Source organism: Oryzias latipes, chromosome 22 (genome assembly GCF_002234675.1).
Source record: "Oryzias latipes chromosome 22, ASM223467v1".
In the NCBI taxonomy this organism is placed as follows: Eukaryota; Metazoa; Chordata; class Actinopteri; order Beloniformes; family Adrianichthyidae; genus Oryzias; species Oryzias latipes.
Window position 1 is genome coordinate 9,797,826 of NC_019880.2, and position 26,519 is coordinate 9,824,344.

At 38.5% G+C, this 26,519-nt stretch overlaps 1 protein-coding gene across 1 annotated transcript; it reads right to left on the reverse strand.

Moving 5' to 3' along the window:
• LOC101172371 (5-hydroxytryptamine receptor 1D) lies at window positions 1-26,136 on the reverse strand. The gene is made up of 2 exons (XM_020713796.1): window positions 25,670-26,136; window positions 1-4,060 (listed from the first exon to the last, which is right to left on the reverse strand). Exon 2 carries the CDS (start codon window positions 3,248-3,250, stop codon window positions 2,108-2,110), a length of 1,143 nt encoding a protein of 380 aa, XP_020569455.1. The 5' UTR covers window positions 3,251-4,060; window positions 25,670-26,136; the 3' UTR covers window positions 1-2,107.
• Between the last annotated feature and the right edge of the window lie 383 nt (window positions 26,137-26,519).

A 26,519-nucleotide genomic window follows, 5' to 3' on the forward strand; every position in this document is an offset into this window, starting at 1 on the left:
TTGGTCCCTCTAAATTGTCCATAGGTGTGCATGGGTGTGTGACATGTGTGACCCTGCGACAGACTGGCGACCTGTCCAGGGTTTCCCCTGCCTTCAGCCATAAGTGGCTGGGACAGGCTCCGGTAGCCCCATGACCCCGGAAGGGATAAACGGAAGAAGATGAATGAATGTAAATTTGAACTTTTATGCATCCATCCTTCCATTTTACTCTTGTTTTTATACGGCCCACAAACTAGGGGGAGTTGTTTTGTGATTGGCATTTGAACATCAAATCCTCACAACAGGCTTCTCTTGCGCTTATCAACAACTGCAAGGCATTTTTTTTGTTGTTTTGTTTTTTTTCTGAGAAAATGCGGTTCAGGAACATTTTTGCAGTGCGCGACAATAAAAAAAAAGGTTATTCTTGTTTTCAGTTGTTTTTTAATTGATTATTTTCCATTAGGCATACCTTTTGAACCACTCACCTCCATTCCTGTTACACATTGATGTTAAAATGTTACTGGAAAGCAGTCCTTCTCCCCTGTGTGAGCCATTAGAGGATCAGAATGAAATATGACACATAGAACATAAACTGTCTCAGTGACTTTGAGGATTCCAGACATTCCATTACTATGTTTAGCGTCATTAAATGCTCTTAAACGTGACACTGTCCCCCACGGAAGTAAAATTAGAATCAACCCAGAGCATTAAATCCTAAATAAAACAAACTCGATGTCCAGTTTTGTTTGTTAGTGTCTTTTGTGCTTCTTCGCACTATTTTGGAAGAGTTTTCTAGAGAAAAATGTGTTGCCATGACGCTCAGATATTAAATATTCAGACTGGACATATTCCATTTTCAGTCTGTGTAACCAAAACAAATGGCTCCACTGGAAAACTATCAGGTTGAAATGCAAAACACTTGACAATTTCTCCCTTCCTTAAAGCAAGTATTTGTTGCAGTGACCGCACACTAACACCTCCCTTTAGGAATAATTGCTTGTGGAGACACAGAGTCTTTCCTAGTAGATTTCCATGGAAACATATGGCAGCGGACGCTTACGGTGTTACATAGAGATTCAAACAACATACCTTTCTTGGCTTTTCCCTTCAGTAGGGTTAAATACGGTCACTAGTTTACAGTTATGCTTGTACACAAAAACCAAAAAAACAAACAAAAAACTAGTTGTTGTTTTGAGCAACAAATTGAATTTAACCCTGTGAGTTTCTATTTCTGAAGAAGCTCCACAAAGGACACAATAACATTTTTTAAAGACCCACTCCGATGAAATGGTGATTTTGGTATTTATATGCCACATATACACCAGGCTCCAAAACACTTGTCAATGTAAACGCATGCATATGTGCATTTCAGGGTTCCACATTTAAACGCATCGCTGCGCACGTTTTAAGTCTTCGTACCTCGTACAAAATGTGCTGCCATTGAATGAGTGACAAAAGAGAAACCAGTTAAACTTCGACCAATCAGGGACTCGGGTTTGGTAATGACGCGTGAGTAGTATCCTTCTGAAAACACACAAGTGCTAACCATTTAAAAATTGATCATAAGGGAGAAATTAATTATTGCGGTTTGTGCTTGGCTGGAATTTTTATGACTCCAAGTATTTCATATATCTAAAAAGGACTGTGAAAGAAAAAACCTGGAGCACGAATTCTGAGATTTACACCGCTTTGACATTTTGCAACAAGCTGCGAGTACATGTGCTAGTATTGGGTAGGGCCAGTCCAGACTGAACAACCTTTGCTAAAGTACGTACAAAAAAACACGTTCAGCACGTTCTTGAATGTGTCACACATGCCTGCTGTGAATGTAGCATTATGTTCTTCTAGCATTTATCTAATGATGGAAAACATATTAGGTAAAAAAAAGCTGCTCCATGTCAACAGTCTCACCCACACCTTCAAGACAAATTTGTGAAGCAAGTCCTGCTGCTCTGCAGAAAGTCTGTCCTAGAAAACAACACATAATCATAATTAAAAGCCCACTGGGAATGCTCAAAAGATGATCGGAGTGGGTCTCTAAAGATTTGTGCTTCAGTTTTATAATGCTCACAATGTTGATTGGTATCAATGACACATACAAATAAAAAACTAGCTTGGCTTAAAAGGATCAGAAGTTTCGTCTGCATTTAATGAGTTTCTGGAAAGCCTGCTTGAACTCATCGTTGAATGCAGTGTAGATGACTGGGTTGATGAGGGAGTTTAGGTATCCAAGCCAGGTGAAGAGATCAAACAGAATGGGGTGAAACCAGCATTCCTTACATATGGCCAGGACCAGCGTACCAACAAAGAATGGGAGCCAACAGACGATAAAGGCACCCAGAATGATGCCCAGCGTCTTGGTGGCTTTCCTCTCCCGTGCTGCACACAGACGTTTCCTCTCCAGCACGCTGTCTGCCAGCTTTACTTTCACACTATTCATGAACAGAGGTGACCCTCCACTTCTTGTGCTGCCAGAGTGTAGGTGTGCTTCCTGGTGGGAGGTAGAATTAAGAGAACAGAGAGATGAGCCTGCAGAGGTCTGGATGAGCTGTGCTGTGGTGAAGCGCTTTCCAGACGAGCAAGGGGTCTTTAAAATGCGAGAACGTGCAGCCATGTAAATCCGTCCATAGAGGATGATGAGAAGCACTGTGGGAACATAGAAGGCGCCGAAGGTGGAATATAGGGTGTAGGAAATCTGATCTGTATTCACCACGCACTCCGTCAGTTCCTCGTGTGCTTTAGCCTGCCGCCAGAAAAGTGGAGGCATGGATATGGATATAGAAATCACCCACACAACCCCGACCATCATCGCCGCGCGGCGCATGGTGCGACGCTTCGGGTACTCCAGCGCGTCTGTGATTGCCCAGTAACGGTCCAATGCAATCACACACAGGTGCAAGATGGAGGCCGTGCAAAAGGTGATGTCAGACGATAACCAAATGTCGCAAACAATCTGCCCCAGGGACCAGGTTTTGCTGACAGTGTAGAGGATGCTTATTGGCATGACTAAAATAGACACCAGCAGGTCCGTGACAGCAAGAGAGCCAATCAGAAAGTTGGCTGGTGTGTGGAGCTTCCTGGTCAGAAAGATGGTGGTGATGACGAAGGCATTGGAAAGCACAGTAGCCAGAGTAACAAGGGCTAACAGGACGGACAGGGAGACCTGGAGGCCAAGGAGCATGTCCTCACTCCAGGTTGGTGCTGCAGACTTGTTGGAACTCTCTGTGCTGTTAAAGGTGAGGTAATCCAAAGAGCTATTCTCAAACTCCATCTCGCCTTGACCCCTCCTTTAAGACAGTTCAGACCATTGCTACAAATTTAAGCCCCATCTTGCATTGTTCTGAAAAAAAAGGCAGCACAGTGGTGTGGCACACTTGGTTAGTCCTTCCTTTTAACGTGTCTCTTTGTTTTTCAGCTTTGTCATGGTAGAATAAAGTTATTTCCAAAGCTCAATCATTTTGAGCTAAAATCTTTACTTCTGTTGCTTCAGTGACAAACTGGTTTTAGTTCTGAAGTACCCCGTGTCCCTCCTGCAGCAGTGGGGAAGCCAAGTCCTAATTTGTATTCCGCTGCAGACTGGCTTTCTCTTATCTCATCTCCAACCAGCAGTCAGCAGGAAACTACACCTTCAGACATGGCTTTCCAATCTATCAGAGGCTTTAATAGGCTCCTCCTTTCCAATAAAGCTAAACACGCAGCTGCATGTAGGACGAAGATGACGGCAGATACAACAGTTCCCTTGTCTCTTATCTTCACAGTGGTCCACATGAGGCCTTCTGAATCGAGGTTTGTGTTGAGGCTCGGCTGTGCCTGCTGCGTCTGGGGATGTTAGGAAGGCAGCACATCACAGCCACACTTTCCAAATTAATACCAGGCAAGGGACAGCTTTGTTAGGGTCTGTTCTGTAGGGATAATTGTTGGCTACCCATGACTCGGCCGTTGAACACGACAATGGCAGAATTTGATGATCAGAGAAGGTTTTGATTCTTTTTTCAACTCCCAGTGTTTTTTTCTGTGACTGCTCTTTCCCCAGATGAAACAGTTGGATCCGGCTACTTCCGTGTCTTCTGGACTTTCCGTCCTGTGTGAGAAAAATAAGACGTAAAAAACGAATGCGTTATAATCCCATGTTACATAATCTGTTTCTATTTACAATTTTACACAAATTTGCGGAACCAAGATGACCACACTCTTGTTAAAGAAAATAAAGACACCCACAAATTATTGTTTAAATACTTTATGAACTTTAAATTAGTTATATTATCAAATTTATGTCCAGTGTGTTTGCAGACCCCAACTTTTTTACTACTTACTTAAAGAAATCTGTAGAATCAGCCACAAAGACTAAACTGCTTATTATCTTTGACTTATACCATGATTAAAAAAGTAATAATCCACGGTGATACTACAAAAAGAAGTACTGGTCACATAGTTTAAATGTTCTATAGCACTGCGCTGGCTTCTTTAAAAAAAACGTTTGCATCATCAATTGGACAAAAACAAATGATACGAGGTGAACTTTCTCTTTGAACTGATGCTTCATTTTACCTATCATGACGATCAGCATATATATCACTTTCCTTTGCTGCTGCAGTTGAGGTCAGTGCCAAATCATCAGGCTAAACTGCAATGCGCCGCACCGCAGGACAAATAGTCCGCTCTTTGTGAAAAAAAGTGATTTCAACCAAAAAAATAGGAATGAAGTACTACAAAATTATTGAATTTTTATTTCTTATGTAAGTGACCATGGTATAAGCAGGATAAAGGCCTTTGACGTGTGCATTATCAGAAATGAATGCACTCTGCGGAAACCACGCGTCGGACGATTCAGGCTTCCACAGCGTGCGTTGATTTCTGATAATGCACAGTTCGTCGGACATTACTCTTAAAATACTGTTTTAATCTTCCTTTTCTTTAAACATGTCCTACAAGAGGAAAATAATGACACTTTTTTTCAATTCAAACACAAGAAACAAACACAAAAACCACAATTTTCATTGGAGTGTGTCTTTTCTCCATCAAAAGTCAGCGCCCCTGAATTCCTGACATTGCATGGCGACCTTAGTTCACGAACAGGTCACATCCTGATGGGTCATTCAAGTCATTCAAGAAAATCTGTACTATGATATATTTTCCCTGGAGTAAAAGCAACTCTTCCCCTGCACATAAACAGTTGACAATTGAAAAAGTGACAATGTGAATGCTTGAAAAAACAAAACCAGTGTCACTCATCATGGTTTTTAGTACTCAGACACTATGCACCAATTATTTCATGCAAAATTGAAATGCTTCTAATATTTGTACCCACCTTTTTTATTCTTATTAGTGACAAACAGTTTATGAAACAAGTAACTGAATGTTTTCTACCACTGAGTTCTCAGGAAACCATTCTGTCTCTGTAATTCCTAACATGCATAAAATTGGAACTGTGGTGGTACAAAGAGAAATAGCCATGTTGCCTTTAGGTCAGAATAGGAGAACATTATCATAGGGTGACATGCTGTGACTTACTTTCAAGTGCAGAAAAAAAAAGATTGAATCTGAAATATAGAAATGTGGCAGTATGTCCTAGAGGGGATAAAGACTTCAAATGACATTTAATCACCTCATAAGACATTTTCCCCTCCAGGTATTCATCCTTACAGGGTTTTCTTTATTTTATTATTAATAAAAAGAACAGCAAATTTTAACTACTCATATTTCCTGACAAACTTTGTTTCTTAGCCAAGTAGACAATGTGCACAGTTTATCTTAAAGTAATTACACACCTAAATTTACATTTGTAATATGAATTTGTAATATGAATGGAATGTTGGTCAAATACATTGCAAATGATTTAATTAAATTTAGTTTGTCTTATTAGTGAAATGTGCCAACTGAAGTTGACTCAAGCCACATATAGAATGAAAGAAATTAAAAAAGATCAGAGGATGTCAAGTCAACAGAATATTGTGTTTGGAAACCAAAATGCAGAAGAAGCCCTTTCAACAGAATCTAGACTAAACAGTGAAAATTTTAAAACGAAGGAGCGGGAAACCAAAGTTCTTGACAAAAACCAACAGAGAACCAGACTCTTAAATAACCTCAGAGATAATTGACTAACTGACAGCAGCTGTGATGATTAACAACTGAAACCAGGTGAACCACAACAAGGGGAGAGGGCTGAAAACAAACCTAATTGAAAAGTAATACATCTTGAGAATTAAACCAAGGAAACTGAATAAAAATAAGGACTAATTATTAAAAAAAATTATAAATATAAAATCACACCAATAAACGACAAAAAAATAATTGAAACATTTTACATTTTGTTTAGACATCTGGTTTTGCAGGACTCGCTGTCTTCCTTCTAAGGGAGGCACCTCAGCTCTGCAAAATGTTTCAGTGTCACAACAACCTCCACGTGAAACTTAACCTTTATTTTAACTGTGTCCTATACATTTGTCCTGTCTCTGCCCCAAACCTGAAGTATTTGGGCACAGGGATTCGAATATGATTGACTGGATGTCTCAAAGTTTACACCTGAAGGTACACATATTTACAGAATTGGTGTTTTTAACACATTAGTTACTGAATTATCAATAGAATTGGACATAATTTAAGTTGGGTCACACTGCTGTGAAACCTTAACTGGCAATAATCCTAAACTGACTTCTGAAATTGAAAAAAAAAAAAAACTTAAATCTGGAGCACCTCAGGGTTCAGTTTTCGATCTTTCAGCTTTTAAATGCAGCACGCTGCTAACATATAAGGACACATTTAATCTAGTAACATAGAGCTCTACAGCATTGCACTGCTGTCTTTTTTTTACCATGATGGAGGATATCAGGTTAGAACAAAAGTAAACTTTATTTAACTTTATTTATTTGATGGACCACTGTCCTATTTTGCAGCACAACATTTTTATCTGGGGAACATTTGTAGTTGGGTTGGCTTTTCTTTAAACTTGTTCAGTGGTAGAACAAACACCTTCATTTAATTAATGTTTCCTTCGTGGTGAGAAGAATACATCTCTTCTACAACACTCGAACACAGTTCTTTTTCCACCAATTTCAAAGTATTGGTTTTCTATATATGGTCAAGGTGTTTTTATTAGAAAACAAACCTCCTAATGCTTTTTTTTATGTTTACTTGTTCAATCTGCTGTAAATAATTTAAACTCTACACAGCTGTCAGGTACTCTGAAAGAGACCTTTTTCCTTATCCAGTGCAGCCGGGAGTACAAAGACCTTTGTTCAGGAGAAGCAAAACAACAGTCCCAAGAATGCATGACTCAATACAGGAGATCAATTTCCTCAGAACATGATTTAGCTCTGCAGTTGCATCCTAAGGACCAGAGAGGCTTTTTTATAGACTGAAATGCTCTCATTCTGCTTGAGAGGACTGAAGGAAGCCATCTATTTTAAATGGGAAGAACTGCTGTGGGTGGACTCAGAAATCACCTATTTAACATTTACAACCTCAATTCTCCTCTAGGCTGTTCCATAGACACTCACTTTTAATTATATGCTACCAAAGTAAAATACACGCATGCTTTAGTGAAAAATAGTCCTCGTTCACATGTTGTTTTTTTCTTTGAAATTTTTTTTTCTCAAAAGTCCCACTCCGATCATCTTTTGAAGAATTGTAAAATTCTTTCTGGTGGTCTTTTAATCATGATTATGCCAGTTGTAGCCAAATCAAAACATCAGTATTGTTTTCTAGGACATAGATTCTGCAAAGCAGCAGTAGTTCTTCATAAATTTGCTTCTGGATTGTGGGTGGGACTGTTGGCACATAGTAAGCCCATCCCCACATCCAATGATCCAGCTGGTCAACGCTCTCCCGCTAGCTTACAGCCACCGACACCCCCAAGCTAACATAACCGGTGCAACAAAAATGGCGAGCAATATCGTAGTTATCCAGCCGTACAGTTTTGAGCCAGTTGCCGGCTCAGATGAGGAAAACAAAGATGTACATGGATCTATTTGTCTGCAAGTGTATGCATTGAAATGGAATAGAGCCGGGTTCGGGAACCTTTTTGGCCGAGAGAGCCATAAACGCCACATATTTTTAAATGTAATTTCGAAAGAGCCATACAAAAATGTTCCACACTGAGGCACGGAGACTTAACCTCCTTTAAGGTTCTTAATTCTGGTTACTGTAGACTGTAACCAGCACCGTACAACTAATTCAGCAACTCCTGAATCTCTCCCGCCGAGAGCGCTTCTCCCAACTTTTTATCCCCTCACTGCCGCAACAGCCCTCCTATTTCCCATATTCGACCCATAGGTGAACCCCCATTGGTCCAAACTACCCAACGACAGGCTGAGCGACAGAACTAAGGGGGCCAATCAGCATCTCTGCTTGATGGGTTCAATGAACTCCAGAACTTAGAACGCAACCCAACAGCCACCCAGTCCAACTCAATCCGCTACAATATATTTAAAAGTAAAAATACAAGTGAATGTGGGCATTTTATGTAATTTCACTACTTTTAAAGTACAATACGTCTGTGGATTCTTTTTAATAACCTTTCTATGCTGTTGCTAATAAATGATGAGTATTTTTTTCCATTATTACGACTTCTGGTTGCAGGCACGGCAATTCACAGGTTTCAGGCTATTACAAACTGTGTTATAACAAAAAAAATAAACTGATAATGGCGCAGATTTTTTTTTTCTTCAAGCACCGCTACTACTGTGCCCCTCTGGCATTGCATCACGCCAGAGAAGGACTGGTCCAATGAAAAAAAGATTTTATAATTAAAGATTTGTCTGCGAGCCAGATGTGACCATCAAAAAAACCATAAATGGCTAGCGAGCCATAGGTTCCCTGGAATAGAGCAAAGAGCTTGTGGCTTGCTATGCCACTGCCAGGGTTTTTTTGTCTGCTCCTGATTCTTAATAATTTAAATAAAGAAATACTCAGAAATCAGCTATGTTTTCTTTACATATAGCCATCATCAGAAAAATGCCACGAGAACATGTGAAAAACACCCAAAACCTCATTTTTATCAGACTGCATTTTAAAATCTGTTTTCTGACGTTTTTACAATTATTTTGTAATTTGATTACATTTTCAACCGAACTCTTTGGGAAACACCTTCTAAGATAATTTTTTTCCCCCTCATGTTTGGAACTACAATTCAGGAGCTTAACTGTACTTGTCATCTGATTCTGGGAATTTTCTAAAAAAAAAGATCAACAAAATTTCTTTCCTGCTACGGAAGCATGTTAAATAAATTAGGACAAACATAAGTATTTGGATAAGACTTACATGTTTTCCAATGACTAAAAGCTTGAAAGATTTCCAGTTGACTTGAGCTTGACTTTTTGGATAACCAAGAATCTATATTTTCTTTTTATTAATTAGTTCTTCTTTCAAAGTAAAAACTAAAATGAGAGAAAATTAGATGAGATAAGGCAAGTTAAAAAACGATCCTGAAGAAATTTTGATTACATATAGGATACAAGCAGTGTAGTTTTAAATGAATACATTTTTTCTTAGCAATACAAAAGCCTCAAAAACACAATTTTCTCTTAATATTTATACGTTTAACTAATATTTATTACGAAGTAACAAAATCTATAAATTGCTCAGGTTTGATGGTTTTGCATGTGAATTCTCTACAGTCTGTAACACGAAATCCTCAATACCTTATTAGACTGCTGCAAACATTAGCAAATGTTCAAAAGTGGTACCATGCATAACAAAAACCCAATGGAACAAAAGATCCATGTAACTTATGTCTTTAAAAAACCCACACAGGACAAACTTTGATCACACAGCACGCAACACATAATAAAAAGAAGAACGAATTCTCTATTCATAAGATGGTTGTGTCCAGATAGAGTTCAAATAGGAGAAGTCATGTTTGAATGTTATTTTGATCTGTTTATGTGTCATTCCCTGCTTTGATGAGTGTTTCTCCTGGTGTTTCCCCTTCTTAACAGTGCCTGTCTTTGTTTCTGATAAATTTCTTGACTTTTTTGCGGCAAGTATCCATAGACGAGTACCCAGAGTACCCATAGATGTTAATGAGATCTGGCACCTTGTATAATGATCCAACCTTGAAACAAATTGCATGCAAAATACCACTGTTTTATCAATGCAAGAAATGACATCATAAATTCATTTGTTGCAACAGCTACAGTTCACATCTCATTTGGTTTTGCTTTTGAGAGTAGGACAAGAGTCCGATAAGTGTTTGCTAACAGCACCAGGCATTCTGTTGTTGAGGTCTTGTTCTGATCCCTCATGCTAGCTGCTCTCTTAATACAATTCTGAAGAGCATCATTTGTGCATATGTGCAGCAACATGTTTGATAGATGGTTGAATAGTTTATCTGTTTACACATCAAACCAGTCAAGGACAAAGCTTATCTCCAAATGGCCTGGTTTACTACACAATAGGTTAATGAGGATCATAATGAATGGATGGGAGGAAAAGATTTATCAACTAAGCAGCCTTCATCTAAAATGGGGTAAATGCTGTTTGTGTTGAATCGTGGTGTTGTCACAGTGGGTTTAAACTTAATTGTATAACAGCAAGACACAGTTAAAGCCTCTGTAGTAAAGTGAATCATCAATATACTGAAATATTGTTAATTTAAAAAAAAAAGCTTTTTTTTGTTAAAAAATAATTTCCCTGTAGTATGCACAACATCCATTCCTGATTGACCTCATATGTAAGACATTGACTTTAAATCCAATTCATTCTTTCAGACTCTCATCATATCTGGCAGATGCATGTCTAGTGCAGCAGCCTGGGTTTTGGTCTGGGTGAAACAGTAATACCCTCTGAACCCAGCAGGCCCCCGTGGAAATAGGATAATTGATTTAGCTCGGAAAAGGAAAAACCATCCGCTGTCAGATAATGACTGGTGTTTACTAAAGTGTGCTGTAAATGGTAGAAATGTCCTATGTGTTTGTGTGAGCTGAATTCGAAAGGAAAGGGTAAAACTTTACATCTGTAATGCCAGAGGCCAGGTCCTGATAGTGGGATAATGACACAAAATACTAGTAAAGCCTTCTGATAACTAGCAGCTTTTTTATCAGTTAGACACATTTCACTTTGCAAGCTTCTTGATGGAATTTTTACTTGCACTTTGACCATAATTTCAATAAAAGATGGGTATAAAATTGTTCCAACTACATTGGTAGCATTGATGGCAGTGGCTAGGGCAGTGTTTTTCAACCAGTGTGCCGCAGCACACTAGTGTGCCGTGGGAGAGGGTCAGGTGTGCCGTGGGAAATTGCCCTCATTCACTGATCTGAAAAACATTTACCATCTCCAGGGATGCCAGCTCTTTATTCATCCAAACAGGCCCTGATAAAACACTGAGTAGTTAAGAATATGAAAGACCGTAAAATACTTTTATTTGATTCTATTAAAGAAATTTTGATAAGAATGACAGTACCGCGATTTAGCCACAGCTTCAGCTGTTATCGGAAAAGTCCCGCCCCTTTAACTGTCTCCACCAATCATTCTTGGAGGCTTAATCATACGTCATCAGTCTGACCAATCAGAAGTGGTCCAATTCTTCACTTCCTTGTTCTGATTCTGCTCATAGAGTCGCTCAGTTCTCACACAGCTAAAGCTCGTCTTTAGCGGTGTAGCTTTCCGTGGGATCAGGTATCAGACCGTGGAACAAGTGAACAAAACAATGAAGCTCAGAGAAGCGAGTCTGTCTGCGTTTGCCGGCTGTTTGCACTACATCTCCCATGATGCATTGGGTTAAAGTGACAGCGTCTCAGCACACAATGAATCTTCCTTGTTAAATGTCTTGAAACCACAGCGAACACGCATCAAACAGTTTTCAAATCTTCTAACTTTGCTTTTATTACATCTTTTAGAAAAAACAGCTGCAACTTCCAGCTTTTTCTGCCACAATTATCACAAAAATGCATGTGAGATTGCAGAGGGGCTGTAGATCAATACAGACCGAGTTTCTTCTTTTTTTTTTTAAGTTTTGGACACTGGTGTGCCGCGGGATTTTTGTCAAGGTTAAAGTGTGCAGTGGCTCAAAAAAGGTTGAAAAACACTGATCTAGGGAACTGCAAGAGACACCTGTTCTCCCTTTAAGATCTGGGTGCTCCTATGTCTATGATTCTCCATGGGCCCGAACAACACAAAAACCTGAACGAGTTAACTCCCCGTATGGGTGCGTGTGACTAAGGCATAAGCAAGATGGATCAAATCCTTGCATTTTACAATTAAATCAACAAAATACAGAGATGTCCTTGCTTCCTTATTACTTCGGAGGTTTTCTCAAATCAAAAGATGCATGGGCTGCACATGTGCAGTCACTCATGCTGTTACATCTGGAACACTGTCCATGCACTCACACAACACATTCGTACACAACAGTTGTCACAGGACGTGGCACTGCTGGTCTCGCCCCAAAGGTATCTTTAGATCTATGGTATCTCATTCTGCAATATGTGCTTATAATGACCTGTAGTGAGTGTGGAATTGAAATTATCCACCGGTATAGGGAATGCGTTCAGTTGAAATATCTACACTCATTATACAAACTGAGAGAGATAATCTTAGATCTTTCGTAATCCTATAGGAAGAGAACAGATCGTTGAAAATGGGACAGTAAAGCTTCTTAGCAGGAAAATGAAGATTTCTCTGTTAATGAAAGTCTCTCTATTTCTGAGAGTCTGCCAGGTTACATGGTAGCTTGTTAAAAGTGGATTAAAAGAGGCTCCTGGCATTTTTGTGTCACTTTTGCCCAAAATAAACTTTATCGTTGCATCAAAGCAGTTCGCACTCCCACAAAGTATCCTGTCATGCACCACAGTGAGACAATCCTGACTGTACATTTGTGTATTAACCTCAAAACACAAATTGAGTAAAAATAGAAACACCTGGGAGGACTTATATAATACAAATCTGGACATCAACAAGAACAAAAAGTAGATCAAGTTTAATGTCATCCTGGTTTAATGGTCGGTGGTTTAAAACCACGCAAAACAGTTTCTTTAAAACTGTTATGCCCCACTTGGTCCAGGAGTTGTGGGGCATGGCATTTGGGTGTTCTGCTCAAATAATCCCAACTAGGGGTTTGCATTGATAAAAGAAAATGTTGGATTTATCGGCAATTAATGGTTCCTATCAAGATCAATGAAAAGAGCAGAATGATTAAATGCTTTAGTGGGAACCATAGACCAAAATAATCTAGCCAACAAGTGCTACATTATCTGAAAACAAACAAAAATGAAAAATCCATCAAAAATATTAACTTAACTTCCCAGACAAACATCAGACAGAACAAAATAAGTGATGTGTCATAAAAATGTGGTAAAATGCAAAAGGAAGTGGATAGAACAGAGCAGACCATGGCACTATAGGTCACTCCACATGACTGCACTCTGTTGCTTTCGGGGGGGGGAGCACTCACAAAAGCGGAGGAAAAAACAGAGCGGAAGGTGCACTAGCAGCTAAGCTCAGAAAACAGGGAGTTTATGAAAGTCTCCTTCAACCTGTGACGTGCAGTCTTCTCTCCTCAGCAAATCTCACCTGTAAACAACATTCATAGCTGAAAATCACGAATGCACAAAACCCAACCAGGTCCTACTCTGTCAAAAGAATACCAACAGTACGATACTCTAAAGGATTTAAATAACAACATTCTGTGCTTTGAGAGGGAGCCAGATTAGCTCGTGCTGGTTTGCGGCGCCTTCCATCCGTGAAACCTGTGTTCGAATCCGGGCTGCTCCCTATTCCCTTCTCTGCTTCTGTGCCGGTCCCAAGCCCGGATAAATTGAGAGGGTTGCGTCAGGAAGGGCATCCGGCGTAAAACATTGCCAAGTTAACCATGCGACTCATCCTCGAAAGGGAGGTTGTTTCGCTGTGGCAACCCCTGATGGGAAAAGCCGAAAGAGAAAGAAGAAGATTCTGTGCTTTGAAAAGGTCAAGTAATCTCTAGCAAAGCACATTATTTTAGCTTTAAAATGTAATATTCATTACATTAGGGGTGTAAGGAATATTCAACTTAATTGATTAACAGATTCCTACGATTCAACAAGATCGGCCTGCTTGAGCCAATTTGTCAATCAAATTCATTTGACCTATTGATTACATCAATCTTGGATTATATCAATCTTGGAAAATATCATTTTAATTAAATTACAGTAGTTTTATTTTACTATAACCCAAAAACCACCAAGTGCATCACAGCGGACACACAAGTGTGGTAGAAAGTTCTAAAAATGCTCCCTTTGGATTATTTTGTTGTGATAAAACAACAGTGGCTTAAACTTTATGAAACTAAAATGTGAATGGATTTGCCATTAATTCTTGTATACTTGTTTGTACACATATTTCATTTACACTTGATTATCTGGCAAGAAAAATTCAAGGAATCTGGAACACTTCACCCAGATATCTATCTCTGACTCACACATGTTGAATTTTTGGCTAAGCATGTCCTGGATTGATTTTTGGTCAGTGGATGGGATCAATTCGGATCATTCAAAATGAACTGACATGAATTGGATTGTCATACACGAATTATGATATGAATCTTTACACCTCTATTCACTACCTACATTTACTGGTCATTGTAGGTGCATAGAGAGATCAAATAAAGCTATTGCATGGTTAATAGAAAAGTATCTGTATGGTTTATCTCCATCAAAGAATATACATCTCCCATCTCTTCCTGTTTCAGAAGATTTCATTGTGGGGAAAAAGATCTTAGAGCACACAACAAAAAGAAAATGGATTTGTATTTTTCTGTTTTGCTGACATTTCACCTTCACAGGCAACACATTACCTATTCCTGAATAATGAAAGACAACCACATCTCTTCACTGGCTTCAGCTAGTAAAAGCATCTTTTAACAAATAATCGATTATGATGTACTGTTATAGCATTCTGAGTGACTTTAAGGATGAGGAGTAGCAGCATGTATAGATTCAGATGTGACCTCTGCTGTCAATTAGAATTGAAAAATGTCCATTATTAATGATCATAGACTTTCAATGCAGTTTTAATTACATGTGTTACTGACAGCAGATAAGTCAGAGGTAGATGAAAAACAACAATAAACACAAACAAACAAAGACAAACATGGAGCAAAGAAAACAAACAACACTAGGTTTTTAAGGTTAAATCTGATATGTGTCTACAGTGTATGACAGTGAGCATGGCTTCTTCCTCTGCATTGCAGTCCATGGCAAATACTGAAACACCCCTCTAGTGATTATTGCTATTTTTTTTTTTTAATTTCCTATTAGATCGCAGCTGAGGATACATCGTACCCTGGCCAAACTATGCACAAAAACACGTCCTATACAAAGATAAATTTGTTATGCAACATGAAAAAATAAAGAATCTTACTTTAAGAGTTAACTAAAGCAATTTTATTAAATATATTTCCTGAATACAAGCCAAAGGTGGGAGCACTGCTAAGGGGCTCATTGTGACCTGATAAAAATGTGGTTCTACGAGCTGCATTTCGTCAGTTCTAACAAAGTAATCCCATACTTGGAAATAGTCCAGTAATCCTTCTTGATTTTTTTTCTTTAAGATTTAATAAGATCAGTTTTATATTACACAAAGAACCAAAGCTAATGAAGTTGGTAAATTTATGACTTTATTAATGGATACAGTTGATTAAACTTTCCTGGCCTTATGAGTTGAAGTAATTGCCCCCAGAACTAATAACTGGTTCTGCCACAGTTGGCAGCAAAAACTAGAATCAAGCATTTGCCACGACTGGAACTGAGTCCTTGATGGGAAGTACATTTGTAAATTCTTCTTTGCAGATTATTTTAAATTCAGTCCCATTGAAAAGGTTTTCGAACGTGAATGGTGTCATTAAGATTATGGCACATCATCTTAATCATACTTCATTCACTTAACTGGGCACTGTTAAACTTCCTATATTGCTTTTGTCTGTTTATTTCAGCCATTTAGATGTGAACATTACAGTGTTTTTATCTTTGTGCTGCAGTATTAACAATTATCTTACATGCATTCAGGCAGGTCTAAAAGTTTTTTCCTCTGATAGAAACGAAAAATATAGCCTTGTTCGGTAAATTCCACAAATTCATTTGGAAAATTATGCACCTAAGTGAATTAGCATATTATCATTGTCAACACAAAAGTGCATTATGTCAGAGACAAAGTACCATAGTAACCTGGTTTAACCTAAGAAATGGTGAACTTTGGAACAACACCAATGAAGTTGGTTAAAAGGCAGATAGATGCAAATGGATCTGTTTCCCAGCAGGGAACAATGGAAAATATGTGCCACCATCTCACGCATGCTCTTATTAAAGTAAGGGGCTAAAAGGTAATCATAGAATTGGATAATGTAGTAATGTTCCTACTACTGTCACATTCTGTGTCATAATCACAGGTTGCTCTTGTGCTGCCTATGTCTTATTTAGCTTGACTCTGTAAACCCCAATAGTCTGACAACAAATGTATATTTATGAAAATTACTTATGAATGTATTTATGCCCAAACCTGATTTACATCATAGTCATAAGGATGTTTTGGTGCAGAGGAGTAAGTGACATTCCCACTCACATGGATGTCTTTTCATTCTAGCAGCTTCTTTAACACCAACAATTTTTATTCTGTACCTTCTGCATATGGTGAATGTGCAAATAAAAACAAAAACAATTTCAGTGTGCTTGAAAATACCTGCCGATTCTAAAATCATCAAACAAACCCGCAGCAACCTGTAAAATAAAATTTAAAAAAAACACTGAAATCACTTTAGGGAAGCTGTCATGTGATTAGTTGAATCGATATTTCTATCAGAAAGCAGTTAACAGGAGCAGATGTAAAGCTGTGGGTGTAGAGTGCACTTTTTTTTTTAACTAGATTTTGCTATGTCACATCTGCTAGATTTAATCTAAATTTTATTTTCAAACTGTTTTAATTCCTTGATAATTAGTTCTGATTTCATTCCATCTTAATTTCTACATTCTGTATTTCTGAATAGACCTGACGCAGATAAATATGCCTTATTAACAGAAGACATTGTTGAGTAAAAAGTGGGCAATGTAATTTACAGCATATGTTCAGAGCAGCACAAAACAGCAGCCGTGAAGGGAGAAGTACCATGAAGACAGTAAGGCACTGTTGTGACAGAGCTGTCAGTCATCTTCTGCACTCCCCTCTAAAAACTCTTCTAACTGAAAAACAAGACAATTTTGTTGTCTTCTATACATTTTGTCAAAGCATCCGCTAATCCTGCGTCAGGAATTGCTGATTAGCTGGACTGAGGGAGTCCAGTTTCTGACTGCCTGAACACACCAGATCCAGGTGACCACCCTGAAGCAGGGTTAGCTGCAAAACAAGCAGGGCAGTCTCTCACATGGACCAGGGTTGGAGACCACTGGAACGCTTCATAGACACTGGACACTTCATCGTGTTATTTATTGTATTAAAGCTATATCTTAAATTAAACTTGGTTGTAGAGTTACGGTACTGGAAAAGGTGTCAACACTAAAGCTGAAGCTCTGTTATGAAAAGGTTGAAGCTCAACCAATTTCTCAGCCTTTTAATATTTTTTGCACAGTATTTGATGTATGGATTATTTATAGTACAGGTGCTTTAACTTGTTGATGGTAAATGGTTTGTGTACTTATATAGCGCTTTACTACCTTTTCTTGTGGACCCTAAACATGTTACAGTCACAGTCCTATTCATCCATGCACGCACAAATTTACACACTGATGGTGGCTACCCTGCCAAACACTGGCGCCAACCTATAACCACCAGGAGGAATGTGGGGTTCAGTGTCTTGTCCAATAATTCAACGGAAGATGCAAATCTGTGATCTTCCGATCAGAGGTACCGCTCTACCTCAGCACCACGGCTACCTCCAATTCACTTGGTCTTGATTTTCCTTCTGTCTGTAAACTTTTAGAACAAGAACAGAACAAAGCAACTCCATCCTTGAGCCGCTTTGTATTGTATCTCCTTTACAACTGACAGTAGTACAATAGAAGCATGACAACAACAGACGGGAGTTCTGCTCATCTAAAAACAAACTCAGACTAGGTTTGATTTAACCGGAAATGACAAAAATGTTTAACAATTTCAGTTAGTTTACTTTCACAGTGGATTAAACTACTAGATACATCATGTAGTTCCAACAGGGAGTATTTTTACAAAGACTATTTATCAGGAAAAGAAAAACGCAGGAAGAAAATCCAGATAGTTCAGGTGGTCCTTGACTGCCTTAAGGGTTAGGGCAGGTTGTGGCTGCCTCACTCATCACTGTGAAGTTCATGTCAGAGCTGAAGGCCCTCTCTGAGCATGCAATTGCATATGCACTCCATGACATTGGTCTAGACGTTCATGGGTTGGTTCCTTTGTATCTCTTTTCTCTTCCTCAGACAACGTCCAGTCATTATGCTTGTGCTCTAGTGATTTTCTTTATCTGCATGTTCCTCGTGTTTGGACTGAGTTTGGGATTCAGTTTTTCTGCTGCCTCCGCTTGGAATACTCTCCAAACTGAACTAATCTTTCTGCTGCACAGAAAGTGAGTCGATCCGTCAGCGCCTGTTGTTTTAATTTGTTACTGTCAACTAGTGTGACTCACATCTTTGGTACTTTAACATTCTCATACTGTTTACAACTATTGCACCCTATGTCTGTCTGTATTTGCGTCTATTACACTTTACATCACTAAGTTACTTTGTCGCACCTTATTTTTAACTTGTAATAATTCATATCTTATTTTTTTATTTCTCATTTTTATTATTTTTTGTGATATGTACTGCTGACCTCTTGGTCAGGTCACCCTTGCAAAAGAGATCTTGATCTTAATGATTTTTTTTTTACCTGGTTAAATAGAGGTTACTAACTCATTAACTATGAGCCGGTATGCATCTTCACCTTTGCTTTTACTCTTTAAAAAGTTGGTTTTCACACTGATGTGAAAACACAAAGTTAACCTAAGACCATCAATATCCAGCACACTAGGGTTTGTTTGATCCAGATTAGAGGTGAGCTTTTATACATTTCATATATTTGCATATGACTGTCAGTGAAAATGGACCAAACAGCTCAGTGTGAACACTGGTAAAAATGTGTTTTTGCGAGATTTTATGTTATATATGTTTTTGTATTGAGACCTTCATAAATTCTGGAAAAATCCCTCTTAATTTCCTGTCTCATTAGACACATGCTCCATTCCCATCTGCATCACTGCCTTGGTGTAGATGTTTCTCTTATTCCTCATGTCGATGTCTTCGAAGCTCAAAGAAAACTTTTTTTCACTCAACATGACTGACATCAAGCCACCTCTTGGTGACAGCTGGATCAATGATTCCGAAGGATCTGTCTTAATTGAATGGGATTTCCATGGAGCTAAATAAGGTTAACATCACACGCCACCACCAGAATAAAACATTACAAGCTGAATGATGCGAAGGGCTTATCAACAAGATCGAAGATCAAAGAAGTGCCTCATCTTGGCTTCTCACGTTTATCATTCTTTCAGCCTCTAAATGCAGCTTTTAAGGTTTGCTTGACTTTACTCTTGTTTTGTAGAAGAAACTAAATTTAAGTGACTTATGTGGTTTCTTTGTTTTTGGCTTGTATTTATCATTATTATCGTCTCAGCGGTTGATCCCATTAGTGAGGATGTACTCATACTCCTCATTTCACTTCCTGTATTTCCTGATGGTTATTGGCAATTCTTTGGTGCTGTGGCAGGCACCACGTGAGTTTAACTTCCTCTGATACTTCAAAGAGTTGCTGCACTCCCAGTCAGCTGTCTTACAGCTGACTGGTAAACTCATATTTACAGATGCTGCCCCACCAGATGCTCAGGTCTGATCAGTCAGCACAAATGCTGCACAGAGCCTAGAACTACCCAATGAAAGTCAGTGGTTGTAAAGTATTCTTGTCTGTTTGCTTTGTTATATCTTCTAGATCATGGAAAAGGTGACACACTGGAATAAAACAGTTTATATAATGTGCTGAAAAATAATATATGGTGGAACAAAACTGCAACGCAGCAACCAATTTGCTTTTTGTTCTTTCATTTAAACCAAACACCTTAGCCAGTAACCTCCTGGCCCTGAGCTCAACAAATTCCTGTCATGCACAGCCAGACCCAGACAAAAATGCAGTACAATCGTACGCTCCGCTTTATTTTTCTACGGTTGTGCTTGTGAATTACGAGACAAAAGTTCAGAAGAATAAGCTGTTCACATTTCACTCAGAGCCTCCAGGTTGACCTTTCTCAACTGAGTATTTGCCCATCCGTTTCTTCTTTTGCTTCCATTAAGCCATCTCTCCTTTTTATGCGCAAAAAGTATAGAAACTCTGTGAATAAAAAAAATCGGTTTTAGTCAGAAGAGCAATGGAAAAACTTGATAATTTTTGGGGTTGTTGTCCACTCAGTTACTTGTCAGTGACCAATAATTTTTGTCAAGTTTCTTAAGATATTCTCATATTTCTATCCTAATTATGATGTCAAATTTTAAAATAATAGTCAGCACTTTAAAATAAGGGTCCCTTTATAAATATTGGCTACAGCATAAATAAGCATTAATTAACCATTAAATAAAGTGTTAGTTAGTATTAGTTAGCAGTTATTTTTTTAACATAATATAACGTGTTACAAAACATTAAACAATGCACTTAGTAATGCAAATAAATAATGCATTAATAATGCATGTTAATAATGCATTAATAATGCATGTTAATAATGCATTAACCAATGTTAATAAAGGGTAATTTATTGTAAAGTGTTACCAAGTAATCATGCATCCACCCAATTTCTAGCTTTTTATTACTTCAGCTGAAGTACACAGCACAACTAATGAGCTTGACAGCTGCAGCACTTCTGCTGTTGGAGTCTTGACTAAAACCAGAAAGTAATACCATATCAGGGGGGAATTTGCCTCAAGTTCTTGATTACTTTGCCTCAAGCCATTTGCTGTGATGTCGGACATGAAAAAGTCTAAAGCAGGAACACAGTGCATTATTGTTTAATGAAGTAGCTGCCCCCAACCCACCCACCATCCCCTTTAAGAGTCATAGCATTAAACTTGCTGCTGTCAGCCCTTTTGGTTCAAATGTAAATATAATTTGAAAATATTGGTTAATTCTTGTCTAACACATCTGTGAGCATTAAAAAAAAAACTTCCCAATATTCCTGAATTTTCCAAAAAATAAAAGCTTTTAGCTGTAGTCACTCAGCTTTTGGTTTCTAATAAGAGAAACTGATTAGAGAGATTAAGTTTACGTTTTAAAAATATAAAGGTTTTATTAAAAAGTTTTAGTTTTAAGTAGTTTTTTTTCTTTAAAAAATGCTGCCTGTTTAGTGTGTTGAAGACTGAACAGAAAGCCCACACAGCTGCAGGAAAGGCAGAGACTGTGTTGACAGCTCATAGTACATGCGTCATATGACCTGGAGAAACACATGCGAAAGCAACAGCATTGATTTTTGCACCCGTTTTAAATGGCATGTTGACAAATGGCCCAACTAAAATTCCAGAGCAAAATGTGACACGCGTCAAAACTGTCCAGTCTGTTTCCACACATCTGCTCAATCTTTCTCAGAACTCATCATCAGATGAATTTTTATAAGATACTGCAGCATGTCTGTTGATATTCTGTGTCTTTTCTAATCATTTCACTCTTCCAGACCTGACATGCAGTCCACCTCACTTCTTCAATTTTGTGTTTTTTAAATAATCTCCTGTACTGGTGAGCCAGTTGGAAGCAGCAGCTTTTACAGAAGTCAGGGGGAGCTGGACTTCGTTTTAGGTGCACTCAAGTTTGCTTTCTTGGTTTCTGTGGAATCAGAAACCAATCATACTGTGGAATAAAACAAAAGAGCTCATAACCCTTGAAAAACCCACTACAAAGAAAACCTTGTTTTTTGTGTTTTTAACATGCTTTTGTGACATTTTTCTCATGATGGAAGACAAAAAATAAGAAAACTAGGATTAAATTCTGTATTTCTTTAATCAAATCTTCGTGAATCAGGAGCAAACGAAAAACGTAGTTAGAACAATGTTGTAGCAGCTGCAATCAAAGGCCCACAAGCTCCCTGCTCCGCTCCATTCCAATGCATCCACGTCTAGATCCATGTACATCATAAATCGCCACTTTTGTTGCACCTGTTATAATAATAATTATAAGGAGCTGTAAACTAGCGGGACAGAGTGTAAAAAGATGGATAATGGGATATAGTTGCAGATTTATTTTGTGCCAGTCCCACCCACAACTCAGAGGCAAATTTTTAATGAACTCATCCCACTCTGCAGAAACTATGTTCAAGAAAAGCGTGTGTTCTTTTATTTTTGGCAAAAAACAGTATAATCATAACTAAAAGACCACTGGGAACGCATTTAAAATTGATAAAAAGATGACTGAAGTGGGACTTTAAATAAGTAGCTTTCAATACAATGATGAAGATTACTCACTGCTGATTAGCTCACAGTGCTTGTGGAATGATGCTGCACTACTGTACACATCAGTCGAAGTCTGTCTCTGTGCTCTCAGTAGAAGAAATGCATATCTGTATTCCTGGCATGAAGCTGCCGACGGTGACAAGCTGAACATTTGGAGGTATGCTCTTTTTTGTTTGTTTGTTTTTACAGTAGCAGCAGCTCATATAATGATATCAGTTCAAAGGAGCAGACAAGTGCATAGAGCAACACAGTCAATGCAGATTTGACATTACTACACTGAAAACAAGTGAGAACACTGTGAACTAACAGCAGCACCAGCAAGTGTGCCTGGAATCATGCAAATAAGTGTGAAAGTAACAAAATGGACTCTGAATTCAACAATGAGGCACAGACTTAACATGCAAAAAAGCATATTAAAATTGTTGTTTTTTTGCCGTTTTATTCTACTATTTTTCAGATATACTGAGAAGGATTGTATTTATGAGTATCAACACCAGTAAACAACGTTGATAATGATTTTTGCATTCATTGATAAAGCAGAGTTGCTGGAGCCTTCTGTCTTTTGCATCGTCTCTGTTTGGCTCTGCTGTGGGGGTTTTTTCATAATCTTCCATTTAAAGGGGCTTTTTTAATTTCTTCATTTTTCCTGCTCAGGGCATGGATTAAACCAAAATCATTGAATGTAGTCTGTTTGGAATTTCCATGCATTTTCCATACAGTAAAGACAATCTGGATATATTGGACTGAATTGAATTACAAAAATCACATTAAAAAAGATCAATGTTGACTTTATTGCTTTTTGTTTTGCTCTTTAAGACAACGTTGAATGTGAATTGTTGCTTTTTTAATAAACTGAATTAATATGAATTAATACGTTCTTTATGTTAAAAAATGCACCCTGCTTCAAGGTCAAACAAGTCCATCGCAGACAGTCATTTTTTTTTTTTTAAAGACCTGCAGTTCAACCCAGGGGCTAGGTGAAAATGCCATATTCACACGACTTCTTCTGGCATATTGAAAACATATAAACATATGGTCAGGCTCAAGTCGTTGAAGCTGGTCTGAAACACAGTTTTAAAGCTGCATTCATGCTGTCGTTTGCAACACGCATTCAAGCAACCACTTCTAATGAAAAGTCTATGTAAACATGTGTTTCAGGCATCCAGGTTTAAAACTCTCACATTCAGGCTCTACTAACAAAATGCACAGACGTATTAGGTACAAGGATTTGGTAGTGATGTATGAATGACATCCTTTTTATCCATTGATCATGGAGGAGAAATTCATAACAGGAGTTTTTGCTCGGCTGGAATTATATGACACTAAATCTTTAATATATCGCAATAAAGCTGTGAAAGAAAAAGCCTGGAGCAAAACTTGTAAGACCGGCACGACATTTCACACCAAACCCTTTTCCAACTCTAGGTGCCGGATATGCGCTAGAAAATAGTAGAAAATGAAAAAGAAGCCCTTCCCTGCTTCTCCAGTGTGAACACTGTGGGCTATAACCGTGTTCAAGAACCCACGTTTAGCGCCTTCTTGAACGTGTGTCACATGTGTCCAAAGCTTAACCTGTAAAAAGTGCAGAATTTTCTTAATTTGCTATTTTCACCTGTTTTCGTTTGAACTTATAATTTAAACAGTTTAATACACACTTTATCCAATTATTATTATCATATTATTTCCTTTGCGATCCACAAATTTAAACATAAACCTAAAAGCGAAAAGCTAAAAATACTTTAGATTTATAGAAAATAACCTGAAAAATATTTATTTTTTTGCCAGTGTTCAGTGTTGGAGCTCTTATTGCATGTAGGCCTTTGCATCAGTGTTTGTGTAGGTGCATCCAGGTTAGCTGTAAAGTGTGAATGATGATACTCCTTATAATTTATTAATCTTATAAGCCAAAACTGTTGGCATCAACTCACAGTGCCTGCAGAAAAAAAGTGCAGTAGAGGATGAGAGCTCCAGTAAAGCTCTGTTTTTCATAGGAGGGAAACCAGTGAGACTCCAGGTAGGGGGGAAGAGTAATTATTTTATAAATTGTCTTGTTTAAAATATAAATGCTCCACATGAACATGCTTCTCCATCAGCCATTAATGACTGGTTCTAATTAAATGATAAAACTGAATGCCGGAATTTCAATAAGTCAATCATGACTTTTTCTCCCTCGTGTACTCTGACATCCCAAAGATAAGAGAAGGTTTATAGCATACCATTATGCCACAAACTTAGCTGGGATTGTCAAATTGCACACAGAATTTTTGTTAGTTATTGTCTGCTAAAGAATGTGTGTCGGCAGTTCACCCTGATGGTAAGGGTGTGTGCGAGTGTTTGTGCGTGTGGGTGGCATGTGCATCTAAAATGGACAGCAAGAAAACTATGCTAGTGTGAGAACAAGAAAGGGAACTTTACATGTGAGATCTGCCAGCATCATGGCAGGACGTTGTGTGCTGGAAAATGCTCTTCATCAAAGCACCGTGCTGCTGATTTTTAAGTTTCTCGCCGTTACTCACATCATCCAGCTACTTAATGCAAAAATGCGGCATCTTCCCCGAGAGGAAATCCCAGAGAGCATTTCTGAAAAGCTTGAGAGCACAAATGACAGATCCATTTTTTCTCCCATGCAGCTTAAAAAAGGTCTGGATATGGTGGGCTGCTCGCCTCTCCTCCTTCTCAACTAATGGCAAAGAAAAATCCTCTCATTAAAGATTTCCTCTTCAAAGATGAACCACCAATACTTTCTTCCAATCTGGGTAAACTTGCAGATATTGTCCCCAAAAGATTTTTCTCGAAAGGAAGCATGCCATGACACATGGTGGTACAACCAGTGAGACTTACTTCTTTCCCTTGTCTTTTAGTGACGACCAATTTAATTGAAAGCACATACATGGTGGGATTAAATTTTTACAAAAATAATTAGTGATCAAACTGTAGTGGATGCTTTAATTCTTCCAAAAATCCAGGAGTTCCTTGTTGGGAGTCCTTACCCCCCACATCCCTAAACCTATCAGTATCCTGAGCCTTAATGATCACACGCAGCGTAACACCGTCCTTTCCATGCTGTAAAAGTAGAGCCCTCAAACGGCGCAAAGGATAACACGCTGATATAATCCTCTGGGGAATATTTCAAAACTTTTTTATGAACAACTTCCCCTTGTGTTTTAATCTACAATACAAATAAAACTGAATTTAGCCGCTTCCTCCCTCTCATCATCTGCTCCGCGTTGCGCTGACGCGTGCGTAAAGAAAACCAGCCTGGAGCTCATTGTTTTAAAAAATATATTGTATTTACTTACCAATTTCCTTTTTATTGCCCCTTGAAATTCTGTTTTCATTCAGCTTGATGAAAATAAGCGCACAGAGAGGATCCAGCTTCGAAATACCGCTTTTACGCACTTCCCCTGGGTTCAAACTGGTTCCACTAAGCTCACCAGCCTTTCTCATATTCCAGCTGATCTGGAAGTTAAGGACTGAAAATACTTAACGCAGAGTGAGACTTCATACAGCAGCATCCCAGACAGTCCCGGTATCCCCGTCGTTCCTCTTCACCTGCAAACTTCCCAGTGGAATGAACCCCAGCTTTTTCTTGGATGCTGTGGGACAGTAAAGCACGGAGGAGTATCAGTTCTGATCCAGTCCGCTTCCACACAAAGAATGAGTCTTCAAAAAGTACAGTTCAGATCTACATAACCGATTCAGTATGGACAAAGCACGTGCCGCACGCTCCATGCCCAGACAGCAAGCGAGCAGCGCGCGAGGCAGCACGCGCGCACAAACGAGAGAGAGAGAAGGGGGGTGGTAAATGTTGGTGAATCCGATTTAGTGGTCCAGGGGACCCCCCAGAACCCGTCCCGGAAAGCATCAGCGAAACTGAGTGATTTGGAAATCTCATGAAAATATCAGAACCAAACATAAATGATTCCCATGGTAACAATTGTAATAAATCATGCATGCATGTTTTTATTTGTGTATTTATTTATTGTTACTCTCAGAATTAATGAGGGCATACTCTAGATTCATCAAATTTTCATGATTTCAAAACAGAACTGGAATTCCTTAAAGCAGCAATGCTGATGCAGCACAAAATGGAGATGATACTTGTCTGCAGCAGGAAAGCAGGTGCTAAAAGCATTCATGACACGTTCA